This window comes from Besnoitia besnoiti, chromosome III, assembly GCF_002563875.1.
Source record: "Besnoitia besnoiti strain Bb-Ger1 chromosome III, whole genome shotgun sequence".
In the NCBI taxonomy this organism is placed as follows: Eukaryota; Apicomplexa; class Conoidasida; order Eucoccidiorida; family Sarcocystidae; genus Besnoitia; species Besnoitia besnoiti.
Genome location: NC_042358.1, coordinates 14,186 through 36,985, shown reverse-complemented (window position 1 = coordinate 36,985; position 22,800 = coordinate 14,186). Strand labels below are relative to the sequence as shown.

General features: G+C 52.6%; 5 protein-coding genes across 5 annotated transcripts; 2 read left to right on the top strand and 3 right to left on the bottom strand.

Annotated features, from left to right (window-relative positions):
* Window positions 1-102: 102 nt before the first annotated feature.
* Window positions 103-675, top strand: BESB_043170 (AP2 domain transcription factor AP2IV-1; the record flags this gene model as incomplete). Its single annotated transcript, XM_029362768.1, has 1 exon — window positions 103-675. The coding sequence occupies one exon, from the start codon at window positions 103-105 to the stop codon at window positions 673-675; it is 573 nt and encodes a 190-aa protein (XP_029220134.1).
* Window positions 676-7,705: 7,030 nt separating this feature from the next.
* BESB_043160 (uncharacterized protein) lies at window positions 7,706-9,436 on the top strand (the record flags this gene model as incomplete). Its single annotated transcript, XM_029362767.1, has 2 exons — window positions 7,706-8,365; window positions 8,744-9,436. 2 exons carry the CDS (start codon window positions 7,706-7,708, stop codon window positions 9,434-9,436), a joined length of 1,353 nt encoding a protein of 450 aa, XP_029220133.1.
* Window positions 9,437-11,124: 1,688 nt separating this feature from the next.
* On the bottom strand, window positions 11,125-11,896 carry BESB_043150 (uncharacterized protein; the record flags this gene model as incomplete). The annotated part of the gene is made up of 3 exons (XM_029362766.1): window positions 11,125-11,406; window positions 11,552-11,624; window positions 11,772-11,896. 3 exons carry the CDS (start codon window positions 11,894-11,896, stop codon window positions 11,125-11,127), a joined length of 480 nt encoding a protein of 159 aa, XP_029220132.1.
* A 1,817-nt stretch (window positions 11,897-13,713) lies between these two features.
* BESB_043140 (putative homoserine O-acetyltransferase) lies at window positions 13,714-17,812 on the bottom strand (the record flags this gene model as incomplete). Its single annotated transcript, XM_029362765.1, has 6 exons — window positions 13,714-14,001; window positions 14,470-14,775; window positions 15,133-15,308; window positions 15,667-15,870; window positions 16,522-16,772; window positions 17,676-17,812. 6 exons carry the CDS (start codon window positions 17,810-17,812, stop codon window positions 13,714-13,716), a joined length of 1,362 nt encoding a protein of 453 aa, XP_029220131.1.
* A 2,228-nt stretch (window positions 17,813-20,040) lies between these two features.
* Window positions 20,041-22,241, bottom strand: BESB_043130 (uncharacterized protein; the record flags this gene model as incomplete). The annotated part of the gene is made up of 5 exons (XM_029362764.1): window positions 20,041-20,103; window positions 20,648-20,827; window positions 21,071-21,357; window positions 21,543-21,596; window positions 22,133-22,241. The coding sequence occupies 5 exons, from the start codon at window positions 22,239-22,241 to the stop codon at window positions 20,041-20,043; spliced, it is 693 nt and encodes a 230-aa protein (XP_029220130.1).
* Between the last annotated feature and the right edge of the window lie 559 nt (window positions 22,242-22,800).

Here is a 22,800-nt window from a genome sequence, read left to right as displayed (position 1 = left end):
ATTTCACCGCCAGCCACCGGCGAGGGCGGAAGTGCTGTATCTCCACCGTCCGAATATGGGCAGTCATATTCACGTAGTTCTTTCCCATTCGCAGGGCCATGCATGTCGACACCAGGCTGTAGCAGCGGCCGGCTAGGCTTGTTTTGCAGAAGTTTCGGGACCCAGCGTGTGGTTCAGAAACGCCGCCACCAGATGCGCATTCTTCATCCCTCGCAAACTCCTTACGTTCCGTGTGAGCAGCGGCCGCCTCCAATTCCGCACTCTCTGACCGCTTCCAGCACGGTGAAACGGCTCTTGAACAACAACACGATAGCTGCAAAGGAGGCGGCCAAACGAATCAACTGGGATGCTTACATATCCCACCAGCGAGGAGTCCGCTGGCATCCGCAGGGCGCGTGGCGTGTGCAGTTCTCCAGGCGAAACCACGAACGAAATTTCTTTGTTCGCTGTGAATGTTATTTTAGGGTGGGTATCTATGGCTTCCAAATGGCTAAGGACCTCGCCATCCGATATCGACGGAGACTCGAGAAAGAATGGGAAGAACTCGAGGAGCAATGGATGAAACTGGACATTCTTGAGGCAGAACAGCGGGCGAAGAGCCGGGAGAGGAAAGAAGAACGCCTGCTCCTGGGCGAGGATGAGCCGGAGGACAGTCAACCAAGGGGGAAGGAGTGAGCCAGGACGACTCTTAGGCTATTAGATTTCAAGCGGTGTAGATGCACAGATGGCAGTGAAGTTGTGGATGCGTGCGTCGGAACGCTGTTCCATTAAAAACTCCCTTGCAAAGTCATTCAATACGCAGCTCATGACGCGAGCACAGGGTTAATGCTGACTGCGCAGTCTGTTGGTCTGCTCGGTGCGGTCGACCAGGGCATATTCGTTTTGCGTCGGCGGATATAAAACACTCGAACTCAGTGAATGCAGGCCAGAATGCAAAGATGTTGTTGACAGGCGACGCTTCTAAAGCTGACGTTTCGCGCACAGCAGAGACCCACCATAGTGGTGAAGCTATAGCGTAGACAGGTCCACGGTCTTCGAGGGCGATGAAGGGCCGAGTGCTGACAGAAGCAAGGTCGACTGCTTTGTCATAGTAGGGTTCTGGTCGCCCAGGGGGAGGTGCGTTCATGGCGATGTAGATGCTGTATTTCACAGTCGGCGATACGGCGGTGGATTGTTCTGGTGACACTGCCGGTTATCAATGAGGGTTCGAGCACGTTTGCTGGTGAGGATGTGGGCGCGGTATCCCGGCACGATGAGCTCACGCACGCCTTGCTTCCATCTTGACGCGCACGTCAGGCTCGATGGGCAAATCCTTGCACTTAGAGCGGTAGTTGGAGTAATTTTATCCCATATCAGTAGCAATGATACCAGGAAACGTGAGAAGAAACGCAGGCTCTGGAGGCACAGCTCATCCACGCTTAGCGTACTCGCACAGGCATGACTATTAGGCACGGTTTTTCCCTTAGTGCATGCAAAACGCCTACTCAGATCGGCGGCTCGCTCTCCCCATATTGCAAGCTTTCAAATGTCGGGAACGGTTGGGAGTACCGGTCACTGTATCAACTGAAGTGCAATTCAAGGGCTGAGGAAGTGTTGGCAATCTACGGTGGGATGCTTGTAGGTCTCGTCGAGGAAGCTGTTCACGTAGGGAGGATCCATTGGATACTTGCGGAGGAGAAAAACCAGTGGTCTGTCATTTTTGCCGATATTTCCGATGATCCTACAGCCGCCTTTGAAGTCACCACATAGTTCTCCAGAAGCCAGTAGGGCTCTGGCCGTATCAGATGGCACTAAAAAGCCATGCACCTCCCTCATGGTCACCGCGGCCAACAGATGCGAAAGTCTAGTGTACACGCTTAGCTTTGCCTGCAGTGAAGCAATGCAACACGGACGTACACAGCAAATTTATAGGGAAAAATTGGCTCGATCTCATTCGGCAGAGCATGTACTGCAGCCACGCGTCTGCAGCACTCAAGTCGAACAGATGACAGGAACAACGCCGCTTTTAAAGAGAGCGAATAAGTTGTGGAGGCAAGTCGTTTTCAGACCTTACTTTTGGCAGATATGCGGCAACGAGCTTGGCGTACGGGAGATAAGCAAGCGTGCCAATGGTGAATCCTGGTCTATTCCAAAGCTCCACGCCGCCGCGAGGTCCTCTCACAAATCCACTAACAAGGCTGAGCTTGCCATACATCATCACGGGGCAGCTCGTTGCGAAGTATCTGTTTATATATGAACTGGGTGTAGCCATTCCTACGTATATGGAGCCTGCATCCAAGTACAACCTGAAAATGCAACAAGTCGACCCGGGCAGTGTCAGTCTCAAAGAGAGGCGCAACTATCGAGTATCCAGGAAGACCAACGTCTTGCTCGCGAACACGCAGGCGACGACACATCCGTCAACTACCGCTCACACAGCTCTCCGCCGGATGTGTTCATTGTTGGCAACCTGTGCGAGCGGCATCTCCTGTGTTTATAGTACAACGCCGGGATATGCAGCTACAATGTGAGGAGTTCGGCATCGAGGAGCGCATGGCTCATGGCAAGCGGAATCTAGAAGCCCGTCCAGTCGCCCTATCCACAAGCACCACATGCTCCTAAAAACCCCTGATGTAACTGGTTTGCAGTGCGGTGTAGACTTCTCCGCTTCCCGTGGAAAACAGTCGCCTGTCTGCCCAACGTACGAGTCAGCCGCCGTTCTGAAATCACAGCTAGGAGCCCTGTAAGACCACCTAGTGTGTAGCTTTGGGACGTTGTACTTTGCCGCAAGCTCAGGCGCTAGGTGCTGCTCGACAATATCGCTCAGAATGCCACTTGACTCCACTCCTCTTCCTGAGGATGGCAGTGACACCGCAGGAAGTTCGTCACGAAACCCTGTTGCGGCGTGCTCTGTCACTCACGCTCTTGAAGACCCAACATTACAGTCCTCAAGCCCACGTTTCAGCACGTTTACGGTGTGTATCCTCAAGGTGTTATGCTGCATTATGTGACGGATTAGAGCAGGATCGCTTGTAATTACATATGTCGCGCAGCACATTGGCTGCGATATCAAAACGTCAACTCTCCCTCTCGACTTGCCTGGCACATATTCGAAATCTCCAAGACGAAGTCGACCGCTCGGTGTGGCTCGAGTCAGGTATACAAATGGCGGCATGCTGAAGTCCGAAAGATAGATGAACTCCCCGGGATCCAGGACGGCTTCCTTGAAAGACCCAGCGACCTTATCGGATGCCAAAGGGCTTCTTTCTGGCGGGGAGCACATGTGCAGTGGCGGCAGGGTGTCCTTGTGGTTTATACCAACTTCTGCTGGCTCGTAAGCATGCCACAGCTTCTCCCAGCGCTCAGCGCGTTCGGACTCTGTTCCTTCATAGAGCGACGTGTATATAGCTCTATTGACAGCTGCCAATAACTGCACGTCTCCTTCGTTGGGCACCTGTTGGCGGAATAACTCAGTGGGTCCAAACGCTTCCTCGAAGGACCCTTCAATTGGCAGATCGGGAGCATCTGACACGCTTATTCCATCAAATGCATCTGTCGTCTGTAGTTTGTCTGACAGGTTAGCAAGTGGCTCTGGGGGAAGGTACATAGCTGAAACAGCGCACAGGAAATTGTACGAGTCCACCAATGAGGATACGACAGTGAAGAACGTACTACACACCAGACACGCTAGAGTGGAGCCATCCGCTCCCGGACTAGCATGAGAGATCCGGCGTGTTCAAGTGGCAAAAAAGTGCAACCCTGTGAGTACGCTAATATTGGACAGGGGATGATTCAGTCTGAGTGTGACTCTTTTTCCGTCAGATGCCAGAGAAGAATTGCAAATCGTTGAAGTCATTCCTTCGAACGCCGGAAATCCAGTAAAACAGATGCGGCCTAACGCACATCTGTGGGGTCCGCAATCACGTCTTCTATACCTGAGGCTTGCGTCATCAATGAAACGGCTGAAGTCAGTTTTTGGAGGAACCATTCTTTTCTCTCTGCAGCCTCGAGTGAACCTTCATGGGCACACTTCTCCAAGAGGCCGATGAGCTTACCGGAAGCTGACTTCTGGACTCTGCACCCAGTATCGCAGAAAACTAGGCATAGCCCCACAGGAAGAAGGGCGAAAGGTAAGGTCAAGAAACCCATCTTGTTGGAACGAGACAGCCCCCACGGACTTTGTCACACGAAAGGCTGTTATTGCAGAACGTTGCATTACTGCCCGGGCCGCGATGCCGGCGAACCTTAGTCGGTCACCAGTTGGCTGAGAGCGACAGCTAGCGGCGCGCGACCTGTAAGAGGGGCTCGCTTCATCGTGCACGGATAGACACATACGAAGCGGACAAGTATTCACACGGCCTCTAACACCAGGGTGCGGAATCCGGCAGCGTAAGCGGTCTCAAAGGACAGACAGCAGGTAGGCCAAGCAGGTTCAGCGAACGCCTTCTCGTGTTGTCGGCATCTGTGCCGCTGCTCTGAAAAGGAAATCTGGGTTTTTTGTTTAACAGTGAAAAGCATAGTGTTCCAAGCCCGGGTCGCTGACGGGCGGATCGGGCAGGCTGCCGCTTCCTAGATCCGGCGTAAAGGAACAACAAGTAGCCGTTTACGCTCTTTCGATTTGCCGGGGTCCCCGCCCATGGACGTATACTTAAACGCCGGTTTGCCATACCGACGAGAGAAGAGATGGCGGCAAAGAGACCTGCAATGTGTCAATCAGAGTTACTCTATTTGATTAAAGCAGCAAATTCATCAACTGTGCAACTGCTGCGAGCAGAACTGTCTAGTGTGCTTACTGTTTGGGCACGGCACTATATTAGAATAAATATTGACGCCCTGGAGCATGGTGCAAAGCCTGAGTGACAACTTCATCCGCAAGCAACCTACTGTAGCCTACGGCCTTCTAGAGAGATTTCGCGCGCAACGTGCAGCGGCGGAAGGGCAGTCTGTTGGCGATTGCAACATCAGGTCTCACCAGTCCCGAAGTTGGCAGGTTATGCTTAATATTCAGGTGAAACGAAAACTGTTCTCAGACTGGTGGCGGACGTCACTCACAGGTGCTCATCGGGAACGCCTCCGCGCTCCTGAATGTCTGGTTCAACATGAGATTCCACGGTCACGACTTAAACCAGGCGGTGCGGTGAGAATAAGACCGGGGGCGATCGCATGTGTACCCTTTTCGCGTGTCAGTGGTCGACTGCAGCGATTGTAATTGTCTATGAATTTGTCCATCCGCGTCCTTTCATGTAAGCCAGCCTCCCGCCGGGCGGAACCACGAAGGGTTGTCTTCGCGAGTGGTTGGTTGCGACGGCCAAGTGGAACGGAATTTCCTTGTTTTTCAGTAAGGTATAGTCTGCTCAAAACTGGTTTGGCAACCGCGCTGTGTCCTACAGCCTTCATTGAAGCACCGCGTTGTGAATTCTTGAAAACATGATGCTTTTCTGTGCCTTGGACTCAGCCGCGTGGAAATTTTGAGATACGCGTTGCCCCATCTACACTTGGTTTCTTGTCACTCGTGTGTCAGGTGTGGAATCTTGTTAGATCTCGCGTCTGTTTTTCCATATGTGTAGTTCTAGATCGGCGTTCAGGCAAGTAAGCCGCTGCATAGTTGGGAGGTGAAATCATTCCTGAGTTGCTTGGATTCGTTTTCAGAAAGGTCGTGCATGTGCGTCCAAGTTGTTTGAGGGAATAGGCATCACGTTCTCGCCGTTGTGACCGCTTGTTCGCATATCGCTATCCCATCTGCTTAAGGCATCGCCCCCCCATTGTCGTGCAACTGGAACGCTCTGTGTCTTGTTTCTATCATAGCTGCTCGTTTGGGCATTCGCTGTCAAAGGGGGCTGTCGTCGTGCCATAACTGCCATTTAATACGTGTACAGCCCAACGACACGCTCACGAAAGTTGGACGCAGACCTTAATCCAGTTCAGTGGCATCCGTTCAGGTGATTTCTGTGATTTTTCTTTGTGAGCTACAAATGGCACTCTACCAAGGTGTCCTTATTTTCCATAGTGAGTGCGAGCGCGGTGGCCAGTCCCAGTGACCACCGCTGTCACATTCGCGTGAAGGACGCTATCAGTGTGCCACCAAATTTGCTGTTGCTCGATTTCATCAAGCATAGTCGGAAAGAACCTAACAACTATTTGTCTTCGCACTAGGCCCGCTTGGATATGTCAACTTGAGTAAGACAAGGGATGAGTCAGCCACAAACGCTCATGTGACAACACTTCTGTCGCGCCTGGTCCACTAAATACCTAATATACTCCGTGTTCTACAAATGCGTCTAGACACATTTTGGCCCAGCTTTCTGAAATTGCCATTATTTGCTGGCGTGCGCTGTTCAAACGCGTGCGACAGCGTGCACATTTAGGTATTCACCGCCACGACTAGCGCCGATGTGACCCTCGCGTACTTCGGTGTGAGCGGAGAGCAGACGCCTCTTCATGAATGGCACATGTGGCTGGATTGTTTAAAGCATCAGCGGCAGATTGATTCTTAGGGAAGGTGGCATGACCGGCACAGAGACCGAAAAGGCATTCGCAAGCCCACCATGTCACCTCAACTCATTTATCAAGCCTGTATTCCTGTCAGAACTATGGCGCATAGAGAGATTTTATCGGTGGTCAATGTGTGCACGGTCATATATCTATCATATATGCGTATTGACACAGATGGCTTCTTTTGTCCCGAAGCTATATGTGCATATATTTATGTATTCGTTTATAGGCCTGTATAACACGGTGGGGCTTGCACGAAGTGGCTACCTACCTATATGAACAGCTGCACGTTCATCTTTCTAGTGATATGTCACATTTGTCTGTGCGGAGCCATCCAGGAAACACTTGCCTGCCATGCTCTTTTTTTGTTGTTTCCCGTCCCCCATAAAGACCGAAAAGAGAGCCCTCAGATCCGGCATCAAAGACGAGGTACATGCCCAGAACGTATTTCGCCAAAGCTCAGATCTATCGCATCTTCCAAATATCGCGAATATGTGCGGTGCATCCACTACATGGGAATGTATGGGGGACAATGAGATAGCGACTGATCTGTTGTCATGTAGGCAATATCCCTCTACGTGCCTGTGATGCGCATGTTGTTAGTGAAATTCCTTGAAGAACCCTGAAGTTCGATTTCCTCCTGCTTGTAATGGGCCTCCACAACGTACGATGGTATGACAGAGTCATCGCCGCTAAACAGGCTAGTGTGTGTAGACAGCATAACCGCGATTTGCAATGTCAAATGTAGATTCCATAGAAGCCACGCTGTACATGCATTCCGCATATATACAAACATCCGTGGGTCCAGAACTGTGAAGGTACAATATAGAATTTTCCTTCCTTTGATCTGATTTGGTGTGCGTAGGACATCTGTGCAAGTTGCTCGAGGTTCCCAACTTGCGGTCACCAAGTGAACCTTGCTTCGCAAGACAATCAGGCCCGTACAGGTTCTCTTTCTTTTCGAGGTGCCTCAACGCGTGCAGCACGGGAACCTTGCATCTCTGAAGAGCCTGTCTCACGAAGTGGTGCAAGTTATTCTTCTTGGGGGTCGCCTTCACCAAAGAAGATGCCATCTGGTGAAGCGGTATCGCCAACAGATCCTTTGAAAACATGCAAGAAAACGAACCATTTTCCATCTTGGTCTGGGCAGCATGGCAAAACTGATAGTGGAGGAGGAAGGGTTTTCGCGCGCTCCCGGCCGAGCTTTGAAAAGGCATTCGAAAACAAGGAGTGGATGCGACTCTTTCGGAACCGTCTCGATTGTTTGCTGAGGTACAATCGCCAACACGATGAAGGAAAGGTGTCGTCCACGGCATCGTGCTTCCGATCACACCCCAAAAATGTCAACAAGGATACCGGAAAAACAGATGCCACAAAGAATACAGAGAACATTGGTGATTCGAGCAACTTGTGTGGCGATAAAGGCGGCTATGGCAATGAGATTCGAAACTGTGAAGAAGAGACAACCAGTGCGGAAAGCGTTATTGGAGATAAAAGGTGGTTCCCTGAAGATGTGATAAGCAAAGCAAAAGAGGGTGACAAATCATCCAAGCGTGTACCTTGCTTGGACAAGTCTGTGTTTCAGTCGGGATCCCCACGCACATGTGCCGGTCAGAGTGTCGAAGAAGTTGGTGGAATTGAAAGACTAAAAAGTCATCCAATTGCAGCAAGCATGGAAGATGAAGCTGGAGCGCTTCACCTGCAGCTACAGGGTAGGTTGCGCATTCCTCCTCTATTCAAGGTAGCTGCTATATTTGGTCTCGATACAAATGTCCAGCCTCACCAGCAATTCCTCGGAGTCGAAGAAAATGACATGGTTCTCCAGCGGCTGCTCACCAACTACTTCGTCCACAGACTCTCCTCCAAACTGCAACAGGTTTCTCTTCTTCTCAAGGTATACCAGTAAATCCTCCGGTGCAACCGCAGTAATAAACGCGCGGCGACCACCACACTGGCAATAGCACGCGGGTCACTAACGCTCCTGGAAGGAAGGCTAGCCTGCCAGGTCTCCCGCATCGTTGTTGCGGCACGCATCTAATCTAGAGCATCATGTGACCTGATGTATATATATATATATATATAAGTAGATAACCCACATAGGTGTATTTATCCAGAGGCAGGCCCGCGAGAGCGGCTGATCCAGGATGGGTAGATCCCGGGTGCACATGCTCTTCGCTGGCCCCCTTCTTTTCCAGATCTGGGAGAGATTCTGTTCTGCCTTTGTTCAGCACCACCCATTCCCGCGTCACCTTATGAATTCCTGTGTTCTCAGATGCTCCCTCCTCATCTGCCGCTTTTTCTAGGACCCGAAAACAAGCCCGTCTTGAGGCTCTCCAAATTGACAGGTATTCAAATCCTGTTATTCGGTGCGTCGATTGCGGAGTCGCAGAGAAATACACGTTACCTTGTCGATCCAGCGGTTGCTGCGCAATGTGTAAGACGGAGCTCCTGTGGACAGGCATCGCAGAGCGAATTTCGGCAGGCTGAACTTCGCGGGCACATTGACGGGGTGTTAGCGGCTTACGCCCATATCGCTTATCATTTACAACATCCTCTCAGAAAGGCTGTAGCGTACTGCGTCTTAGTGGCGTTGAAACAAGGCCGCGATGCAGCTAAAAAGCAAGGTGGAAATAGCGGTTCTTCTTTGGCAACGGGCGCAGAACTGCTTGACGCTGAAGAAGGAGTACCGCGGAAGGAAAATCACGGCTTGAACAACGCTAAGTTTGAGGCAGCGAGGGTCACGAACGATTTCGGCCAGTCTCCAGACTTTGCAGGCCCTTTGGACAAAGAAACACCTACGGAGGACGAGCTTATCGGCATCGTTTCCAAGCTTCTCAGCATGCCCCCAGTAGCCTGTGATTCTCCAGCAATTGTCAAGGGCGTTGCTGTCGAGAGCGCCCCAACACTGCCTCTTTGTATTCCGCAGATAGCGCGTGATGAGGTTTGGGTTTTACCCCTTCCATAAGCGTGTAGACAAGAAGCGGGGCCTACAGTACCCACTCGGAAGCGCCGAACCAGAAGACATCCTTTGATAGACCAGACATTTCCAGGGGAAAACAAGGGCAGCGGCTATGCATGAACACACGCTAGGTGTCTGTCAGTCACACGGCTGTGAATGCCTATTGCAGTAAATGTGGGAGCTGTAGACATATCCCGTGAGCCGGAGCAGGTGACTTACCCGCTGGAGAGTTGGTTGGCCACCTATTGTGGTAGGTGTGATACGCCTCGCTGATCATACCGGGTGCGCTGATGAGAATATGTTCATCCGTCTTTTTCCGACATCGAATGCGTGCGTTCCTGGGGTGGGGAAACATTATCGCAGCAGCGCCATTTTAGCTACACACTGTTGAAAGTTTGTCAAGAAGGCACACCTCGTTTGACGTGGTAGGACAGCTGAGAGCTCTGATGCTGTGCTTGCATTTCACAGTTCAACGAATGACTTCTGTATCCGCAATTTGAGTATTCGATCCCCGCAGGGACCCTGACGTAGGGTGGCCTGCACTTTAGCGGTGATCTCGTCTCCTCGCAATTGTTTCAGTCTCCGTTTGTTGGAGACAGGCTGGGCACAAGTTCCACTGTTTCCTTGTCACCAAAACTTGCATCTGGTAACAGCCACGCAGGAGCCTCCTGACTGCAGCTCTACGGTGGGCTGGCCAGCGCAGGGGTAGTGAACCCTCATGCAGCGCGGGTTTCTCTACCTACCGTAGGTCTACTTTGCCCGCGTGCATACGTCCTCCTGCCTGACACACGTCGGCGCTGCGGAAGCCTCGCCCACTTCTGTTGAGGCGTGCCCGCAGTGTTAGCTCGACGGGCACTTGTCGAGTACCTTGTTTCTTGAGGTACTTTCGCCATATCAGCCGCTAGCCTCTCGTCACATTTCATTCAGATGTTAGTGACCTCGCTCGACTTCGGGGAGTAGCCAGTACGGTAAACTTCGAGGGCCGAGATGCCCAGAAAAACTCCGAGCATCGGGTATTCCCCTGTCAGCTGACGAGAAGCCATGCCTCATCCCGTTCCGAGAGGGCTCTACGATTCCGCAAAGCCTGCAGGTCCTGCAGGATAGTCCGTCGTTGACCTATGCTCTGTCCCTGACTAAGCCGCCTGTTGCGTGGCTCAGCCAAGCGCGGCAACAGCACGGAACAATACTGTCATCTTTTAGCTTATTCGACGCAACAATTTCTGCCACCCCCCTCCCCCCCACCCCCAGCCTCAGTGTTGTTGCTGCAGGCCGAACGCCATGGAGCCCTGCCCCGCTTGGAGTAGGCATCACGAAGAACACACGTGTTGCCCCCCAACGAGAGGGGCATGTGAGGCTAGGATGCGACTAGGGGAGAGAGCAGAGTCAACGAGTCAAACACGGGGGTGGTTCCAGTCAATGGCTACTTCTCGCTACGCACAGTTCCAACTAAGGCTATCCCCCCTTCCCCCCTCCCACCCCGCCCCCCCATTCCGAGTTTCTAACAGCAATTTCTACTTGATTAGCTCTTCTCACTTTGCGAAGCATCACGCCGAAGCTGCGTGCAATATTTTCTTAACTGTGTTTCATTTATTTGAATCCGTCTGTTGGTTAACAAGGATAAAACGTGAACTACGTCTCCCCATATAAACATCCCAGCTTTCAACCAGAAGCTGCACTCTTGCAGGTAGCTCACACTAGAGAGACTGCGATGTACCGAAAACACAGCGCCACCCTCTGAGCATCCATAGCACGGTGTTGTGAATCAACGGCCACGCAACGGAGGGGAAAAGTTCTATCAACAAGAAGACAGCAGAAATCCCGTAAACAATGCGTCGTACCACTGGCTTTGTTGGGAAGTAGAAATCCGCCAGTGGTAGCGCAGCAAGGCGGACAACTGTCGCAGGCAACAAACGAGGTTCTACATGCATGCCCTGGTAGTACGTGAATAGCGAGGACGATCGCAACGGGGGGAAATGCTGCAGGAAACAACAAGCAGCAACACACCACAAGTCGCAGTGAGAACGGGTGCTGCGAAGGAGGAATCGCAGCATTCGCGAGCTGAGTTCACCCGTGGTTGTCCACTCGCCCCCGACTACAGTTCGCCACGGTAGGTGAGCTTACTTGCAAGTGGATAGAAATCTCTTCTCGTCCAAAAAAAGAAGATATCACCTTCATCCATTCCACGCCATCCCACCTGGACAGACACCACAAGACAGAAAGTGGAAGTTGGAATCCCGGCAAAGAGCCGCCTGCATGAATGAGTCTTCGGAGGTAGGAGAGCAAAAGCACAGCACGTGTTCAGCGTATTCGATGCTATTCTCCACGTCCCTATGTAACCTACCACGCGGCGACAGCGGGATCTGGTTTTTGATACAAGGCGCCTCGAAGCTGGTTTACGATCTGGAGACTCTTGGCGGCAAGACCCTCTGCGCACCGCTGCGCGGCTGATTCAAAGTCCATAGACATCTTCGCGTGACCTGGGGGACTCTTGCGGTGCCGGGCCCTCGTAGCTACGCCCCTGGCAAAAAATATGATGCGTATCACATGTTCATCCACACGAGCTGGGTCCCGAGATTGGAACTGTGGAGATCGAAGACTTCCGAAACAGCAGTCGAAGAGAGCCTCCACGCAGCAATCAGCGAGCTGCCACTGCAGCGGCGGTTGCGCGTGTACAATGACACAGGAACGTCCCTCCGTCCAGCCGCCGTTAGAGTACAGTAGAGGTCTCATTCAAGGCGAAGCTACGTCACGTTACATGCCGGGGCCACCTCGTCAGCGGAAGCCGGGCGTCGCTTCGCTGCAGCAAGGTGGCGACGTGATCTCAATCTGGGCAGTTCTGTAGGAGCGAGGCAGTAAGAAGCATTGCCAGAGCTACTTCGAAACACCGTCACGATTCACATGGCTGCCGCGAGCACACGACTAGCGCGGAGGTTACACCACACATTTGCCAGCGGTTCAAGATAGAGAGCCTTTTCGCTGCAGACCGAGGAACACTAGGATCAGCACAAAATAAAAGGCGAACCCATGCTGCAACGGTCTTCTGTTGAAGTGCGACGTGCGTATCTGCCCACGATTTTTCAGCAGAACGCGGGTTAATCGAGCCACGCGAAAAGTCGCACGGGAATCATGCGACCTTTCCTTTTCCTGTCTAGCCGGCTGCCCCTTAAAAAGCGCGTCCCTGTGCGACCTCGTGACAGCCGCGCTACTGCACGCCGTAGGCTGACTTCGATAAATGTGACCCACGCCATTCCTGAGATTTGTTTGGACTGCCCAATAAGAATGCATGTGGTTGGCGAGAGTCCGGTGATAGTTGCTACGCCGGGTCCAATGGAAAATCAGACAAACAAAGTCTGCGTGCAGGGATGTAGAAATGCAAATGGACTTAGTCTTGTCAAATAAAAACTAGTGCAGACAGGGTCACCACGGGTTTGCCAGCACCGATGTCTCATACGCCTTCACCGCCCGCGTATCCCCGACCCGCGGGTCCCGCCTGGCGCCTGCCTGGAAGCGCACGAGCACACTCACGTAACCGGTTGCAGAAAAGCACGCGTTTTCTGTGGAAGTTGCACACGAAGTAAATCCAAAGCAAAGCGCGCTAGTGGGGGAGTTGGTACAGTTGCCGCAGAGAGTCCAGAAACAGCTTCAGCCTTTTGATGCCCAGGCCCATGGGTGCGTCGTACTGTTGGGAAGTGGAGCCCCGCGGAGAACCCGTTACTATTGAAGGCAACATACCCTCTGATATGCCTCGTAACTAGGAAAATCTTGTACCAGCTTTGTCACATTTGTTTTGTTTAGGGCAGCTTGAGTCATGCCAACGTCAATGTGCAACTACTCGTCAGCACTACAGCTAATGTTTGGCTGCAACCACTTTATGCGTGACTAACTTCCAGCATAGATCAAAATCTGTGCGGGTACGGGTTCTGCACTGGATTGTCTGAGGCTAGCCACATGTCAGCACTCCAACAGCGGTTTCACCGCCCGGCTGTTGGTGGCGTTCCTTCATTTAACATCACCCATGCGGACAACCGCTGCAACAGCAGTGCGTACGGACGGAGGTGAGGAATCGAGCGAAACAAAGAAGCAGTTGGACTGAAGCCGCCCCCCTACCCACACCCCTCTAGCGGAACCCTGGCGGTCAGGAAAACTCCAGGCAGAACGCGGTCAGCAGTGTGTATGTATGGGGGTCTGCCGCCCTACGGCGAATACTGAAAGAGATCGCGATGCAGCACGGCGGTTTACTCGCGGCACGGTTGTTTTATTGCTGAATAGCCAACAAAAGACACCTACGCGTGAGTTTGCTCGAGATGGCCTTTCACTGCGCCGCCGACATTGGCAACGTCGATTAGGAAAGTATCATGGCCATAAATTGAGTCGAGGGTGTAAAATGCCACAGAGTTGTTCCCTGCTCGTCTCAGCGCGTGTGCCATCTGCTTCTGTTGCCATAACGGGAAAAGTATGTCGCTTTTCACTCCTATGACGAGAGCAGGCATGCGTACTTGGCGCAGACCATACTCCAAAGATAGTTCGCCGGTCTCAGTGTCGAGCTCCTCTAAAGTGAAGTGGTCCATCGCCTAAAGCATAAAGCAAAAAGATGCGCTCTATCGTGTGCGCCTATAGTCAGAATCCTGCAGCAGCCACTTCTCTTCCTTCTTTTAACGTCTGCCTCCTCTCCCTTCTAGGCAGCTGCCAGTGGTCACGCATGCGAGCAGCCTGTTGAAGACGTTAGAAGAATAGATGAACCACGCTTTGAGTAGTAGCCATTGTCAGCTTAGCTTCAGCGGAGCTATTCCGCGTGCTTGCAATCGTAATGTGACCCCTCCCCAAATCAGCATACTCAAGTTCATTGCTACTGCAATACAGCGCTTGCACACGGAAGGGTACTGTGGCATCCAAACCGAAGCGAGGGACTAGAAGAAAAAGTAACGCGAGGCTTTTTTCCAGTTACCCCGGATGTGAAACGACAGAAAACGACGTCGATTGTGGGTGCCTGCACTTTTTCATGCAACGATGGAGTCTTATAATCCTTATCCCATTCTCACCTTCGATATGAACAGCATTGAGTTTGGATCATACAGGTGGCACCATTTCTTGCCTTGATGCTCCACGTAGGCCTCAACGGTGAAATCGGGACCCAGAGTAGGGGGGGCGTCCGAATCCGTTTTTGGACATTTCAGTAGTGTACCGGAGTCTCTCGAACGGTGGTGGACGCGCTGGCGACCAAACCTCTGCGCCCACTCTGGACCGCTTCGGTATGTTATAGTCGCAATAGCTCGCGCCAGCTTCATGCCTGTATACGGGTAAGGCTTGCCGTAGTAGTCACCACCGTTGTACAGGGGGTCCGCCATCTGATGGCATACATGTTGCACCAGAAACGGAACGATGATGCGGATCAGGAGATAAGCTGCCAGCGTATAATCTTTAGCTCTTCAAAACGATCTGGCAAAAAAAAGCCAACCAACGGTAGTGGTTTACACGCGACGTAGCAACTTCTACTTTGCATGGAGAACTGGTACAAGAGAGAGAAAGTGCGTATCTTCTCCGATTCGTGTGTTAGCCTCTCGACTGTGGTTCATGGTGTACTGAGGCGAAATGAAGCGAACGACACACACACACACAGATCTCCGTGGAACGCCGAAAAAAGACCGCAGCAACTTTGCGAAACCAGACACTCTTGTTAGTGAGGAATGATGTCGGGAGCTTACAAGAACCTGCCGCTGAGCATAACGAAGAGCAATAGAGAGCGGAGAGCTGCTTGCCGCGCCGCTGATGCTGACCAGGCGTTTCACCCTGTCGGGGTACATGGCCGCGGCGGCCAGACTCTGCATGCCGCCTAAGCTGCTTCCAACAACAGCGTGGAGAGTTTCTATGCCGAGGTGATCTGCAGGTTCCAGAAATCCAGACGAGAACAGAGAAAAAAAATTCCTGACTTGTCTTCCGCGGCAAGTTTTAACAAGGTGTCGGCGGTAGCAATAACGGGTGTTCCAAGGCCTTCGGGTTACGAGGGAGACGGTGGAGCGCATATTCGGCTTCAGCCGAGCCAGTGTATAATTCGGGGCCAAGCTCAGTTTCACTGCACGTGTCCTTGCGGTTGAGAAGCGAAAGGGCAACCCATGAGCCGCAAGCGAACTCAGATATCTGCAGACTTTGAGACACAAATGCGGGGTACCCCCCGCTGGTGACCCGTACAATGTCATGCAGTTGTCCCCGTTGTGAGACAACGGACCAGCGTAACTTACCCAGTACCCTAAACATGACACGCACCATGTCCTGAACAGAGAACATCGGGAAATCGAGGCCGTAACGTGTCGACTCTCCATCTCGATTCCTGAAGGAACCGGGCCCGGTTGTTCCGGAACATCCTCCGAAGTTGGCCACGCAGATGATGAAAAACTTATTGGTGTCCAAGGCCAACCCAGGGCCAATGAAGCTTTCCCACCAGCCTGAAGACAGAACAGAGTCTCCCCCATTCCAGGAGAGGCGAAAGTGAACATGGTGGGATACCGAAAAGATCTAAGTGCTGTTTGCTCTTGATGAGGGGATCTCGGTGGTAATATCTTTTGTGGTTCGTCAATGCCCGTGCCGCAAACTTTGGAACCCCTTTGCGCAAAGCTATCTCCGAATCCATTTGGCATACCCATGCCTCCGCGTCCACTGAACAAGTCCCGAGCCTCGACGGAGGTATACGAGCGCAAAATCAGTGAGCCAAGAGCTAAACACGCGGGCATCGATCGCCGATTTGAGACCTCGTGTAGGCCAGAAAGCTAATCGGTGCCCAGTGTTCAGCCTCTCTGGAACGTACTCGGCCTGAGCCGCTCAAGAAGCATGTAGCGTCTTTTTCCCTCCTTGAGTGGAAATACTCAGTGACCTTCAGAGGGACGAAGGTGTTCGAATGTCTATTCTTACGTTTAAGCCCGCCCTTTTGCTGCGAGGAAAACTCGTTTCGACTTCGCACGGTGGCATTGAACCGCACCCACCGAAAAAATAACTTAAACATCCATGCGTCAACCCCTCCCAACCTCGGAAACCAAACTCTCTCCGCGGTTTTGTTGGAGTGTTGCACTGTCACTTTTAGGAATCACGAGGGCACGCACCGCTTTCGGAGTTTAGTGGGCTACTCCTTGCATGAGAAGATGCTGAGAGGCCACATGTAAGGAGGACAGCGTTACTCCTGTCTAAGTTCAACTCTCCCCAAGTCTCGTAGGCAATATTGACGAAAGGCACCACGCCGCCATACGAAGTGTTCATGCTTCTCATGCACTCTTGCAAGTGGTACCCCGCGTGGACGGGTGAGTAAGTCGGTTCTGGCCCTGCAGAGAAGCAAGGACAGCCCAAATCAGCAGATCTGATGCTTCTCGATCAAACACAACGCGTACGGCTAACAGACATCAGTGCGCACCGCAAAGAGGAGAGGCTCGCATATCTGCCAGTCACAACGAGGTCAGGGTATGGATTCCTACACGATAACTAGTGTAACCTCTTCCTGAGTCTCTGTCTTCAAATACAAGACTTAACGCACTGCTAGCGTAACCAACAATACACTCAATTGCTGCTGTATCGGTCCTTAAAGTACAAAGTAGAACCCAAAAGGGACGGGAGAGAACTCCCCCCATGTTTTCGAAGGGCAGAAGTCACTGCAGACAGCGGCTCTGTCACAAAGACTTGTGGCCTGACTGTGCGTACCGGATGTGTCGTCCTCCGGGTCACTCTCTGGACTGATGGGTTCCGCCTGTGTGGGAACCGGCGAAGCTTTCGCTGTTACATGTTTCGAAGCACCTAACCCCCCACAGTCAGGTAAACCCTCGGGTTCGAGGACCAGCCTTGTGGTGCAAGAGCATCCAGCACATGCGGAGAAAAGGCGTCCGCTGGGCGCTGCCCCTCGGTTGTGGCTGTCATGCCTGCTGCCTCGCGTTTCTCCGTGAGGGTCCCGCCTCTTTTCAGATGACTTTCCATGTGAACGACAACTCCGTGCAAGCGCCGAGTAAGGCTCAGCTGCGGCGATGTGGTCGTGACTTTTGTCGGACGCCCTTTCTGATCTATGTCGCTGCTGAGTTAAGTAAGCCAAGTATTGTGGATGAGCTGTCTCGGATGCGAAGAAACCGAGCGATGTTGTGGCAGGGAGACCTGTACGGGGAGTGACCCTAGAAGCCCATAGAGTAGGGGGCTCCCCTACGGTCAGCCTTGAGATTGCTCTCCCTCGAGGATGAATACCTGTCGAGCACAGCCAGTTTTCTGGCCACCTGCGAACCTTTGCTGCAGTGGTGGGAGGATCAGTTCCCTTATAATAGTCGATAGCGGAATGCCTGTGAACGAGGCAGCCATGTGCCTCTGCTGCAATGCCGGCAGTGCGGCTCCGGAATGACGTAACCAAGAGACGGGTCCCATAGAGTGACTGCTTACCGGGGGATAATAAAGCTCCACAGAAAATATCCCTTACGAGCGCCATTGCGAAGGTGTCTGCCGGGAAAAGCCAAGCTAATTTCCCGGATGTACATGGCACAGGAGAATCATGTGAACATGAAAAGCGTATACACATTTCATGAGGACACCTCCCTGTTGAGCTTCCCCGTTGACTCCAAGAGCGCGCAGTGTAAACAACTTCAAGAATCCCGCAGGTATCCTAACCTCCGAGGTCGAGCCAAGATCCCTTTAAGCACGCGAGGGGAAAACTGGTGTAATGCGAACAGCGGATCCACGCACGGAGCAGAGAAGCGAGGTCACAACCAGCGTGGCACAGGGGGGTCTGATGCCAATACCGTGATGAGAACAAATTTTGCAGCGGTGTGAGCAGGATAGATAGAGGACGCGAGACGTTCGGTATCACAAAGGCATTGTAGCCGAGATTATTCGTTTCCTATACGACCTGAAGTAAAGGGTGGGACTGCTGGGTGCACTCTCCCATCAACTGAGCAGTGGCGGCCACCCACATTCGTTGCCTGACAAGTCAGCAAAATCACATTCTAGCTGTCAGTCAAAGCAAACGAGACGCTTTTGATGCCGCATTACTTCGTGCTAAAAGCGGTGTGACTACTTGGAGATCTATTGTAGCACCGTGCATAAGCGTGTCCTTAAACACACACTAGCCTGTTTCTCCAGCTACCGGAACGACATCACAACTTCACACAGGAAACACTGCAACATTTCGTTTTGGTACTACCTCTGCGCCACAGGCTACCATGCGGAAGCATGAATTTGCGACAGTGGACTGGGGGCTTCACTGCAAGGATGAGTTTATCTTGAGTTTTTAACCTCAACGGTTGAACCGCATTTTCCGTTGATGACAGGCACCGCACCATATCCACAGTAGCCTAGCCTATTTGCCACGCGGTGTCTGCTGCCGAGTCAACATAGAGGCAAGATCATCCCTTACACGATGGCCACACCGACTTCCGTCAAACCGGGGGAGCTCTGCATGAGCAACCTTGCCGGAGAAGCTTGTAGACGGGCACAGAGGGGAGACCGCCTGGCGGCTGAACGTTCGTAGGGAACGTGTTGAATTTGAGACGAGATACGTAGTCCTTCGGTGTGCACCTCCGTGAGCCTTCGTATACGGCTCTCCGTGTGTGCTGATGCATTTGCTGCGCAAATCAGTGCGTAGTCGATACCCTTGTGCAAACGATTCAGAGGAAATGTTCGGGCACGGCCGTATACATGTTCATCCGTTTTTCGCGTTAAGTACCAGTTTTCAGGGAGAGCCAGAACAGGGATGTGTACTGGAATGTGATTGGGACCCTTGCTACATGAGTCGAGTCCGCTTTCGCTGATGGCATCGAAGGCAAGACAGAGAAATACGAAGTTGTGGGCAGCTTAGCATCGTATACAATCCGTCCACACAGCGAGAAGCGTGCCAATGCGAAACATCTTGTGGCTGCGAAAACTGGTATCTATACGTTGTCCTCAGCAATGTGCAAGCACGGACGAGTCGAATGTGACCGGCCACTTAATGATTTAAAATCCAGTACGTAGGCAGTATCAGATATTTAGGGCAAGTGACCCGCTTTCATGTGAAGTGAATCGACAGTCTGAGGGCATCCTCAAATTCGTGCGAAGTTGATTTTCGGCGAGGCACACAAGAGGTCTTTTTCACGATCTCTGTTCGCAAGCCCCCCGTACAGGTTTCTGCATAGGAGCGCCGCTGCAGTTGCTGACACAAAACAATTGACGTAGAGGCACGAGAATCGCGACGCTCAAGTGACCTCAAAAATTGTCTATGCACTATGCAGGACACGAAGGTGCTCCGGGGTCTGTCCTGTGCCACGTAAATACATCTTTCGGTCAAGGTGAAGTACGCAGTCACGCAAGTGTTCTCGTCGTTTGTGGATAGAGGGAAGCTTCCCCCGGCAACTCTTTCCGTACGCAGGGAACAAAGAACTGTCCCAGCCGTACTCGAGACCCCATAATGGAGTGGTACGTCCGAGATTCCATTGCACCGCAGCAATAACAGTCATCGTCCACAGAGCATTGTTCTGTGGAATGTTGAGACTTCGTTGCACCCACAGCATCTGTTCTCTGTTTTTCTCCTTTCCCGCCGTTGGTGCCTTCTCTGGGATACGTGTTTCTGCATGCCCAGGCGGCCTCGTGAGGGCGCCGCAAGGTAGCGATTGCCGATCGCGTTACAACTTCTTCATCCAACGCATGGCGGTGATTGGCTGCTTCCCAGTCGGGATAAATGTCCACTGAACACAAGGCAATACAATAGCAGCAAGAGACGTGACTGATGGGGTATCCTCCCACAACTTCCATAGTTGCTTCTATACTTTGTTATGACCCATGAGCAACACCACAGGGCCTTAAATTCGTCCGATGTGCAGTGCCCGAAGCGACAGTGGATTCTACTAGCTCAGCGGCTGGCACCGGCTGCGAGTGAAAAGCACAAGGTGAACGACACAGAGCCGACAAGACTGGCACAAGAGGCCACTTCGGTGCTCTCAAACTTGTATGGCAGTGGGTGTCAATCCGGACATACTCGAGGAATTCAACTAGTGCCTGCCGAGAGCACTCTTTTTTTAAGGCATTCGGCCACGTGCCACGTTCCCCTCTCTCTCCTATTGTGACCCGTTTCAGGCCTCTCGACATGGACCAGAAACACGCTTGCTCGGGTGAGAGCACCACCTCGTTGGCTTCGCTGCCAAACGTGTAGCACCCCTGCCCTCCCTACATTTCATAGATCTGACAGTGATTGGGTCCTGTCTAGCGGCCTTCCGTTTATCCCTTCCTTACCTTGAAGAGCATCAGAGGGCCAGATGCTTCCTGACCGTTGGGCTTTCCGTCAGTAGACAGAGGGTCCGAAGGGAAAATCACCCTGACGTCGAACATGGTGCCGAGGGGCCCCTCTCGCCTTTGGATGGCCCTCCCGTTGATCCAGACGCTCCACGTGCGCCACGTACCGGTATCAGAATCCTGTGCGAACGCGCAGAAGATTGGTGATACCCCGTATTATTAACAGATCTACACAAACCAGTCCCATAGCACAGAGGCCTACATCTATTCACATACATATGTCATTTTTAGAGCCACAAGTGCACGTCAGTATGTGTCCGGGAAATGCACGGGCGGCGGCGCGAGCAAGGCCGACCAGCAGGGACTCGAGCTCGCGTACAGCAGCACAGATCGACTGCGCGGGTTGCTGCACCTGTCCCTCACCGTCTGCTCGGCCCAGGTGTTGTCGAAAGCGACGACAGACTGCTTCACATTGTTCAAAGGAAGGTGGGTGGTAATCTTGATCACCGGATATTTCTCGTCGTTCTTGATGAGCTCCATGTCTGTGATGCTGCTGTACGTCGCCATCACTCGTCGCTTCAGCATGCTGATTCCCAGCGCCTTCATGAGTTCGTCAACTGAGTCTGACCGGCTCAACAGAATCTGCCAACTGCCTCGGAACGCCGTAGCCTCTCGGCTCACTGCGTCGAACCAGATTTCCGGAATGTCACCTGGGAAATGCAGCGATGCAAGTCCAACGCCCGGCGGTTCTACACACGGCATTTTAGGGGGGGTGGGCGGACCGTAGTCCTACGTTGCTACGGAATGTTACTCCAGGACTGAACTACCCATCACGCGACTGACCAGTTGCCGCCCTCTGCTCCTTTTCCTCGGCGCTCCGAATCGAGCCGCTTACCTATTTGGAAAGAAGTCGTATACTGCACAACTGAAAGGGGGCCGTACAAAGAGACTGTGACGGCTGTCATCTCCGAAGAGTCATCTTGATCCTGGCAGCGAATCTCCTGAGCCACACTCACGTAGGACAGGTGCGTCTACGTCCCAGGTGGGCGAATACATACCCACACGTGAAGGCAGAGACCGGCCTCAAGAGATCCACACAGACACATGAGCTGAAGATGGCAGTGGCCACGTCGGGCACAGTGCTTCTGAATGACTGCATCGCCGCATCACGGCTCGACTTCGTTTGACGTAGAGCAGCCGGGAGCACAGGTGTGAGCACTGCTTCAATTTTCGGAACTCAGCAGAGCAGCGAAAAACTTTGCAAGGGTGTGTGCCTGTGTCCGTTCATTGTGCTGGTTAGCACAATGGGGCATCAAGCGGTCACCACGGTGAGCGTGCTTTTGAGGCGATATGCGTGGATTCCTTTTCTCAACTGCTTTCGTTCCTCTAGACTCGCCGAAGGTAATGCGCGCGACGGAGTTGCTCGGTTTACTCCGGAGTTTCCAGCTAGAGTGTAGCTCAAGAGCGTGGAGCCTTGTGTTCAACATGTGCCGGAGACACGCTGTGGTCGTAAGATTTTTACCCTCTCCACTTCGGTTGTGCTGGCGCCTGTCTTCGTCATGGAGACCCCGGGAGCAAGCACTGCAGTTTCCATGTTGATTGCGCAGGAGTTTTCGCGCGAGCAAGGGGTCAGAGTGCCCGCAAGAAGAGGTGTCTCTGCAGAGCTGTTGGGACTGCCGACAGCAGCCGAGCAAGGTGGCAATGCGGCAATATTGGAGCCTCTCTCCACCAAAGTGAATGAAATGATGCGTCTGTAGCGTTGATATCGAGCAGCTTGAATGTCAGCAGCCGTTGCACCAACAGAGGCATCCACGTGCTCGCTTTTCGCCGCACTGGTGGAACGGACGCAGAGCACTACAAGAAGCACGAAAAAAACTCCGGAGCTGAACACGATACCGCAGGACATGAGCGTGACCTCTGTAGTGCCTGCTGAAAGGGGTCCGAAGGATAAACACCTACGCCTTCTCGTGAGCACAACCCAAACAGATATGCTCACGGAAACGGACAACGTCAGATGCCTGCGAGACCGGCGTCTGCTTTGCTTCAGAATTTTCGAACAGTAACCTCTCTCCAGGCGAACACTTGACGATACACCGCGTACCTGCGGTGACACACCATCTGTTTGTTGGTACCGCGGTTCGTGTCGGCGGCAG